Source organism: Haematobia irritans, chromosome 1 (assembly GCF_050003625.1).
Source record: "Haematobia irritans isolate KBUSLIRL chromosome 1, ASM5000362v1, whole genome shotgun sequence".
Classification (NCBI taxonomy): Eukaryota; Metazoa; Arthropoda; class Insecta; order Diptera; family Muscidae; genus Haematobia; species Haematobia irritans.
Genome location: NC_134397.1, coordinates 102484934 through 102495114, shown reverse-complemented (window position 1 = coordinate 102495114; position 10181 = coordinate 102484934). Strand labels below are relative to the sequence as shown.

Below are 10181 nucleotides of genomic sequence, written 5' to 3'. Positions count from 1 at the left end.
GACAAAGAAAAAGAGACTGATAGACTGTGTGGCAAAGGTCTTAATAGAAAAGTTTAAGTAAATGGAAAAAATCATGAATATAATAACATATAGCTGGCAGAAGGAAAGAAATTATCAAGCCTAGATGTAAATATATAATTTGTAGAAAGGAGGCCAAGTAATCAAAAGAGGAGGCGAGAGTCGTAATTTCAGCATTCGGAGTTCATTTGTTTGGCAAAAAGCGATTGCAATTGTTTAAAGTTTGGTGTCTGGTTCTTTGGATAACGGTGCTGCATACTGACAAGAAGGTGACCGAAGTGTGTAAATGCATGGAGTACATAGAGTGGGTGAGTGCATGTACATTTGATGAGTGATTGTTTGGAGAAAACGCTAATTTGGTAAAAAATTGGTAAAATCAAATTTAATTCTTCTTAAATTAATTGTTTGGAAATCGGCAAATGTTTTATGTGGCAAATTGCCAGAAATATTTATAGTAAATTTCATAGGGAAAGAATTCGGATTTTACTGTGATTGTTTTCCACATTGATAATTCAATTTGGGAAAATGTCTAGGACAAAAAATAACGAAAACCAACATTATTAGTTGGGAAATTAATGAATGATTTGACTCGTTATTATTTGTTGTGATATATAGTGAAACAGGCGGTTAATGATAATATATTTATTTCTCAGGAAACATGTTTATGAATATTTATGACTTATGAATTGGGAGAAATTTTTTATGCTGAAATTTGCTAGATCGACACATGCAAAACAATATTGTTCTCTGAAGTTTTGGAGTGTTGGGAAAAGGAAGACACCCAACAATTTATATTTATAGAATGTATCTAATCAATAAAGACTTTGTGTGCTGGAGGTGAATTGTTTGATTCTGGAATTTTATGAGCTTCTAGTTGGCACAGATATTGTCAATAGATTGGATTATTTGAATATTTGATAAAGGAGTATTTACTCGATTAATTGCTGGAGAAATTTCGCACGAGTTCATGTATGCTATTTATTCCAATGTGTGTGGGAACATTTATACAGGGACATTTATACATACATTTCTGCTATTTACACTGATATTGACAAATTGATTATACGGCTGTAATAAAGGTCAAGTCCGTCTGTAATTACTGGATGTAACACGACGGTATATATTTGTAAAATTTTGGATTGTTGATTTGGTATGAAGTATTATGCGAAGTGAAATTTTGGACACATGATTAACACAACATTAAGTATGGATGTCTCCAAGATGTTGCAGGTTTGATTAAGAGGGAGTTAATGGTCATTTTATTGTCAATTTAGTTTCGATTTTAGCGGCTAGCCACCTTGAAGGGGTAATCTTCGAATTAACTGGAATTTTTGAGTTAGAGATAAGGGTACGTCAAATATTGGCTAAGGCTGGTTTGAAATATGGATAAACTAGATAAAACGTTTCTTACTTTGGAAATCTGATGTAATTTGAATTGTAAACTTGTCATTGGAATTAATTAAATGTTAATTTATTTCTTTGACCTAATTGACCTAATTTCTGGCCTAGTGGCTTTCTGTGAATTTAAATTTGTTATTGGCCCTGTGGCTTTCTGTGAAATGCAATTTATTAGTTACATCGTGGTTTAGGACAAAACAATTCATCTGGGAGATAAACTTTCATTCTGTGATTTTATTGCAAATCTCTTTCTTTCAACAATTTTGTTGGACAGTAGAACTGAAATTTATTTTTTTTCATCCTTAATTGTTTGATTTTATAACATCTGGATCCATTTGTGTTGATTTCGGAGAGATTTGCGGTTTGTTTGTCCGTATTTGGGTCACGAATATGTCATTTCAGAAATTCATATTCTTTTCGGACCAATTGGTCACATACTGCGCGAATTTTTCTGCCATCGATGTAACGGAACATACAGTTTCAAGTTTAAGGGTTGATCTAGATGATTTAGAGCGTCGATAGCGTACTTTGACTCAAGTCTATGAGACAGAAATGACAACTGAGGAAAATCTTTCCAAATCAGAAAGTAAGTCTATGCGTGCAAAGTTTAACGAATCATGTAGATCATACAAACTTTGCAAAACGTCTATGCTGGATTTGATTGATATTGAGAAATGCAAAATGGACAGTTCGCTAAGGAAAAATGAGAGAAGTGAACTGAAATTGGATGAAACTGGTTATTCGTTAAAAGTGCCTCCATGTGACACTGAAATATTCAGCGGAGGGTACGATAAATGACCGGGGTTTAGAAACATGTTCTCCGCCATTTATATAAACCACCCAAAATTATCTCCTTCTCAGAAACTGTTTCACTTAAGGGCGAAAACAAGAGGTGAGGCAAATCAGATAGTGAAACAATATGCCTTGGCCGATATCCGGAAGATGTACCGACAAATTTACGTGCATGAAGATGACAGGGAGTTTCAAAGGGGCCTGTTTCGGAAGTCTACAACAGAGGAAATTACTGATTTTCGGTTGAAAACCGTAACCTTTGGAATAAATTGTGCTCCCTATTTGGCGATTCGGACTCTCTAACAATTAAGTGAGGACGGGAAATCCACTCACCCTACTGCTTCGGAAATTTTGAAATCTCAGATATATGTGGATGACATACTCTCGGGAGGATATAATTTGTAGGGGACTGAGTGATACTTAATAGAACTGATTGATTTACTTAAATCGGCAGGTTTCCCACTGAAAAAGATAACTGCAAACCATTCACTCATTCTGAAACAAATGCCCCCCGAGGATCTTCTTAACGAAGACTTTCTGAAGATTGAGAACACCAGTGAGACTAAAACTTTAGTATACGATGGAATGCGATGGCTGATAATTTCTACTATAGTGTATCGAATATAACTCTTTCAACTGTACCGTTAACTAAAAGAAAGATATTGTCTCTCGTTGCGAAAATTTTCGATCCTGCTGGATGGTTAGCACCGATTATCGTTGTAGCAAAAATACTTTTACAGCAGTTATGGATCGATGCGACTGATTGGGATGAAGAAGTTAAACCCCACACTGGATAAATGGAACATCTTCATCTCAAATTTTTCGGATATTGAGAAAATACGTATTCCTCGCTGGGTACATTATACATCTGAAAACCAAATTCACATTCATGGGTTTTGTGACGCCTCTGAGAAATCTTACTGTGCCTGCATTTATATTTGTAGAATATCGTCACGAAATATTAGAACTTCTTTTTTGCTCGCTTCAAAAAGTAAGGTAGCCCCATAGAAAAATTTTCCGTGTCTGGAATTGTGTGGCGCGGCGCTATTATCGAAACTTTTAAAGTCTGTGTCCCAAAATCTGAACATTTCTGTTACTGATATTTATCTCTGGTCCGATTTCATTTAAAAAATAAAAACGAAAAACAACAAAATGATTACAAACATGTATTAAACTAATCTGGTAAATGCAACATTTGGTATGACGCAAGCCAATCTCCCATCTTCCTCTTTTATTATCTTTGGTTTCTATACCTTGTTAGTTGCGGCATAATTATCCCTCTTTCAAGTCTTCTTTAACAAACACACTGGTCGAATATATTTGCATTGCCACAAAGCCAGCAGCGCACGTCTAGGAGAGCTGACGTCTCAGTCGTTATTTTAAGAGAATTGCACATGTCGCAGTTCAAATAAATACTCTCGTTGATTTATTGATGTCGTTGCCACATTACATTCGGAAAATCGGTTTACTTGTGCAAGACACGAAATTGTCGTTGTAAACATGAATATCGGATGTATGGTGATTAAATAAAATAGCCGGTACATACAGAAAAAACGTTTACTTAGAAAACACGTTTACTTGAAAAATATACCGAAGGTTTAGATCTCAAATACCATCCCCAAACCATTATTACATACGGCAATTTGTACGTGACAATACGACATCGTGCATTTTGATTTTGTAATGTGCAGATGCACACACACACGTCATAAATAAATAAAAGAAACGCAAGACAGAGAGAGAAGGGGAGTAAGTGATTGCGAGAAAAAAGCCGAGCTACTCATTTTAATTGAAACGTCAGACAATGAGGATCTATCAATGTTGACATTGAAAATAATCTGCTAAATATATGAAAAAAAGGCTTCGACAAAGAAAAAGAGACTGATAGACTGTGTGGCAAAGGTCTTAATAGAAAAGTTTAAGTAAATGGAAAAAATCATGAATATAATAACATATAGCTGGCAGAAGGAAAGAAATTATCAAGCCTAGATGTAAATATATAATTTGTAGAAAGGAGGCCAAGTAATCAAAAGAGGAGGCGAGAGTCGTAATTTCAGCATTCGGAGTTCATTTGTTTGGCAAAAAGAGATTGCAATTGTTTAAAGTTTGGTGTCTGGTTCTTTGGATAACGGTGCTGCATACTGACAAGAAGGTGACCGAAGTGTGTAAATGCATGGAGTACATAGAGTGGGTGAGTGCATGTACATTTGATGAGTGATTGTTTGGAGAAAACGCTAATTTGGTAAAAAATTGGTAAAATCAAATTTAATTCTCCTTAAATTAATTGTTTGGAAATCGGCAAATGTTTTATGTGGCAAATTGCCAGAAATATTTATAGTAAATTTCATAGGGAAAGAATTCGGATTTTACTGTGATTGTTTTCCACATTGATAATTCAATTTGGGAAAATGTCTAGGACAAAAAATAACGAAAACCAACATTATTAGTTGGGAAATTAATGAATGATTTGACTCGTTATTATTTGTTGTGATATATAGTGAAACAGGCGGTTAATGATAATATATTTATTTCTCAGGAAACATGTTTATGAATATTTATGACTTATGAATTGGGAGAAATTTTTTATGCTGAAATTTGCTAGATCGACACATGCAAAACAATATTGTTCTCTGAAGTTTTGGAGTGTTGGGAAAAGGAAGACACCCAACAATTTATATTTATAGAATGTATCTAATCAATAAAGACTTTGTGTGCTGGAGGTGAATTGTTTGATTCTGGAATTTTATGAGCTTCTAGTTGGCACAGATATTGTCAATAGATTGGATTATTTGAATATTTGATAAAGGAGTATTTACTCGATTAATTGCTGGAGAAATTTCGCACGAGTTCATGTATGCTATTTATTCCAATGTGTGTGGGAACATTTATACAGGGACATTTATACATACATTTCTGCTATTTACACTGATATTGACAAATTGATTATACGGCTGTAATAAAGGTCAAGTCCGTCTGTAATTACTGGATGTAACACGACGGTATATATTTGTAAAATTTTGGATTGTTGATTTGGTATGAAGTATTATGCGAAGTGAAATTTTGGACACATGATTAACACAATATTAAGTATGGATGTCTCCAAGATGTTGCAGGTTTGATTAAGAGGGAGTTAATGGTCATTTTATTGTCAATTTAGTTTCGATTTTAGCGGCTAGCCACCTTGAAGGGGTAATCTTCGAATTAACTGGAATTTTTGAGTTAGAGATAATGGTACGTCAAATATTGGCTAAGGCTCTGGTTTGAAATATGGATAAACTAGATAAAACGTTTCTTACCTTGGAAATCGGATGTAATTTGAATTGTAAACTTGTCATTGGAATTAATTAAATGTTAATTTATTTCTTTGACCTAATTGACCTAATTTCTGGCCTAGTGGCTTTCTGTGAATTTAAATTTGTTATTGGCCCTGTGGCTTTCTGTGAAATGCAATTTATTAGTTACATCGTGGTTTAGGACAAAACAATTCATCTGGGAGATAAACTTTCATTCTGTGATTTTATTGCAAATCTCTTTCTTTCAACAATTTTGTTGGACAATAGAACTGAAATTTATTTTTTTTCATCCTTAATTGTTTGATTTTATAACATCTGGATCCATTTGTGTTGATTTCGGAGAGATTTGCGGTTTGTTTGTCCGTATTTGGGTCACGAATATGTCATTTCAGAAATTCATATTCTTTTCGGACCAATTGGTCACATACTGCGCGAATTTTTCTGCCATCGATGTAACGGAACATACAGTTTCAAGTTTAAGGGTTGATCTAGATGATTTAGAGCGTCGATAGCGTACTTTGACTCAAGTCTATGAGACAGAAATGACAACTGAGGAAAATCTTTCCAAATCAGAAAGTAAGTCTATGCGTGCAAAGTTTAACGAATCATGTAGATCATACAAACTTTGCAAAACGTCTATGCTGGATTTGATTGATATTGAGAAATGCAAAATGGACAGTTCGCTAAGGAAAAATGAGAGAAGTGAACTGAAATTGGATGAAACTGGTTATTCGTTAAAAGTGCCTCCATGTGACACTGAAATATTCAGCGGAGGGTACGATAAATGACCGGGGTTTAGAAACATGTTCTCCGCCATTTATATAAACCACCCAAAATTATCTCCTTCTCAGAAACTGTTTCACTTAAGGGCGAAAACAAGAGGTGAGGCAAATCAGATAGTGAAACAATATGCCTTGGCCGATATCCGGAAGATGTACCGACAAATTTACGTGCATGAAGATGACAGGGAGTTTCAAAGGGGCCTGTTTCGGAAGTCTACAACAGAGGAAATTACTGATTTTCGGTTGAAAACCGTAACCTTTGGAATAAATTGTGCTCCCTATTTGGCGATTCGGACTCTCTAACAATTAAGTGAGGACGGGAAATCCACTCACCCTACTGCTTCGGAAATTTTGAAATCTCAGATATATGTGGATGACATACTCTCGGGAGGATATAATTTGTAGGGGACTGAGTGATACTTAATAGAACTGATTGATTTACTTAAATCGGCAGGTTTCCCACTGAAAAAGATAACTGCAAACCATTCACTCATTCTGAAACAAATGCCCCCCGAGGATCTTCTTAACGAAGACTTTCTGAAGATTGAGAACACCAGTGAGACTAAAACTTTAGTATACGATGGAATGCGATGGCTGATAATTTCTACTATAGTGTATCGAATATAACTCTTTCAACTGTACCGTTAACTAAAAGAAAGATATTGTCTCTCGTTGCGAAAATTTTCGATCCTGCTGGATGGTTAGCACCGATTATCGTTGTAGCAAAAATACTTTTACAGCAGTTATGGATCGATGCGACTGATTGGGATGAAGAAGTTAAACCCCACACTGGATAAATGGAACATCTTCATCTCAAATTTTTCGGATATTGAGAAAATACGTATTCCTCGCTGGGTACATTATACATCTGAAAACCAAATTCACATTCATGGGTTTTGTGACGCCTCTGAGAAATCTTACTGTGCCTGCATTTATATTTGTAGAATATCGTCACGAAATATTAGAACTTCTTTTTTGCTCGCTTCAAAAAGTAAGGTAGCCCCATAGAAAAATTTTCCGTGTCTGGAATTGTGTGGCGCGGCGCTATTATCGAAACTTTTAAAGTCTGTGTCCCAAAATCTGAACATTTCTGTTACTGATATTTATCTCTGGTCCGATTTCATTTAAAAAATAAAAACGAAAAACAACAAAATGATTACAAACATGTATTAAACTAATCTGGTAAATGCAACATTTGGTATGACGCAAGCCAATCTCCCATCTTCCTCTTTTATTATCTTTGGTTTCTATACCTTGTTAGTTGCGGCATAATTATCCCTCTTTCAAGTCTTCTTTAACAAACACACTGGTCGAATATATTTGCATTGCCACAAAGCCAGCAGCGCACGTCTAGGAGAGCTGACGTCTCAGTCGTTATTTTAAGAGAATTGCACATGTCGCAGTTCAAATAAATACTCTCGTTGATTTATTGATGTCGTTGCCACATTACATTCGGAAAATCGGTTTACTTGTGCAAGACACGAAATTGTCGTTGTAAACATGAATATCGGATGTATGGTGATTAAATAAAATAGCCGGTACATACAGAAAAAACGTTTACTTAGAAAACACGTTTACTTGAAAAATATACCGAAGGTTTAGATCTCAAATACCATCCCCAAACCATTATTACATACGGCAATTTGTACGTGACAATACGACATCGTGCATTTTGATTTTGTAATGTGCAGATGCACACACACACGTCATAAATAAATAAAAGAAACGCAAGACAGAGAGAGAAGGGGAGTTAGTGATTGCGAGAAAAAAGCTGAGCTACTCATTTTAATTGAAACGTCAGACAATGAGGATCTATCAATGTTGACATTGAAAATAATCTGCTAAATATATGAAAAAAAGGCTTCGACAAAGAAAAAGAGACTGATAGACTGTGTGGCAAAGGTCTTAATAGAAAAGTTTAAGTAAATGGAAAAAATCATGAATATAATAACATATAGCTGGCAGAAGGAAAGAAATTATCAAGCCTAGATGTAAATATATAATTTGTAGAAAGGAGGCCAAGTAATCAAAAGAGGAGGCGAGAGTCGTAATTTCAGAATTCGGAGTTCATTTGTTTGGCAAAGAGCGATTGCAATTGTTTAAAGTTTGTTGTCTGGTTCTTTGGATAACGGTGCTGCATACTGACAAGAAGGTGACCGAAGTGTGGAGAGGTAGAAGGGTGTAAATGCATGGAGTTCATAGAGTGGGTGAGTGCATGTACATTTGATGAGTGATTGTTTGGAGAAAACGCTAATTTGGTAAAAAATTGGTAAAATCAAATTTAATTCTCCTTAAATTAATTGTTTGGAAATCGGCAAATGTTTTATGTGGCAAATTGCCAGAAATATTTATAGTAAATTTCATAGGGAAAGAATTCGGATTTTACTGTGATTGTTTTCCACATTGATAATTCAATTTGGGAAAATGTCTAGGACAAAAAATAACGAAAACCAACATTATTAGTTGGGAAATTAATGAATGATTTGACTCGTTATTATTTGTTGTGGACATAATTAAGGGCAAATCGTAGAGTCATTGACAATTTTGTTTTTCACAAATATATTTCTATGAAAAGTTCCATGTAATTGGAAATTTATGATATATAGTGAAACAGGCGGTTAATGATAATATATTTATTTCTCAGGAAACATGTTTATGAATATTTATGACTTATGAATTGGGAGAAATTTTTTATGCTGAAATTTGCTAGATCGACACATGCAAAACAATATTGTTCTCTGAAGTTTTGGAGTGTTGGGAAAAGGAAGACACCCAACAATTTATATTTATAGAATGTATCTAATCAATAAAGACTTTGTGTGCTGGAGGTGAATTGTTTGATTCTGGAATTTTATGAGCTTCTAGTTGGCACAGATATTGTCAATAGATTGGATTATTTGAATATTTGATAAAGGAGTATTTACTCGATTAATTGCTGGAGAAATTTCGCACGAGTTCATGTATGCTATTTATTCCAATGTGTGTGGGAACATTTATACAGGGACATTTATACATACATTTCCGCTATTTACACTGATATTGACAAATTGATTATACGGCTGTAATAAAGGTCAAGTCCGTCTGTAATTACTGGATGTAACACGACGGTATATATTTGTAAAATTTTGAATTGTTGATTTGGTATGAAGTATTATGCGAAGTGAAATTTTGGACACATGATTAACACAACATTAAGTATGGATGTCTCCAAGATGTTGCAGGTTTGATTAAGAGGGAGTTAATGGTCATTTTATTGTCAATTTAGTTTCGATTTTAGCGGCTAGCCACCTTGAAGGGGTAATCTTCGAATTAACTGGAATTTTTGAGTTAGAGATAAGGGTACGTCAAATATTGGCTAAGGCTGGTTTGAAATATGGATAAACTAGATAAAACGTTTCTTACTTTGGAAATCTGATGTAATTTGAATTGTAAACTTGTCATTGGAATTAATTAAATGTTAATTTATTTCTTTGACCTAATTGACCTAATTTCTGGCCTAGTGGCTTTCTGTGAATTTAAATTTGTTATTGGCCCTGTGGCTTTCTGTGAAATGCAATTTATTAGTTACATCGTGGTTTAGGACAAAACAATTCATCTGGGAGATAAACTTTCATTCTGTGATTTTATTGCAAATCTCTTTCTTTCAACAATTTTGTTGGACAGTAGAACTGAAATTTATTTTTTTTCATCCTTAATTGTTTGATTTTATAACATCTGGATCCATTTGTGTTGATTTCGGAGAGATTTGCGGTTTGTTTGTCCGTATTTGGGTCACGAATATGTCATTTCAGAAATTCATATTCTTTTCGGACCAATTGGTCACATACTGCGCGAATTTTTCTGCCATCGATGTAACGGAACATACAGTTTCAAGTTTAAGGGTTGATCTAGATGATTT

At 34.5% G+C, this 10181-nt stretch overlaps 1 protein-coding gene across 4 annotated transcripts in view; it reads left to right on the top strand.

Moving 5' to 3' along the window:
- Positions 1–3563: 3563 nt before the first annotated feature.
- LOC142221522 (uncharacterized) overlaps positions 3564–10181 on the top strand; it is a 253095-nt gene continuing 246477 nt past the window's right edge. Inside the window, exon 1 of one of the 4 annotated variants that reach the window (XR_012718085.1) lies at positions 3564–4399. Coding sequence is in view for 2 of the 4 variants with exons in the window: in XM_075291275.1 (XP_075147390.1) it covers positions 4378–4399 (22 nt within the window). In the remaining 2 variants the exon portion in view is untranslated. The remainder of the gene's footprint in view (positions 4400–10181) is intronic. The other 3 variants (XR_012718084.1, XM_075291277.1, XM_075291275.1) reach the window with 3 other exon arrangements.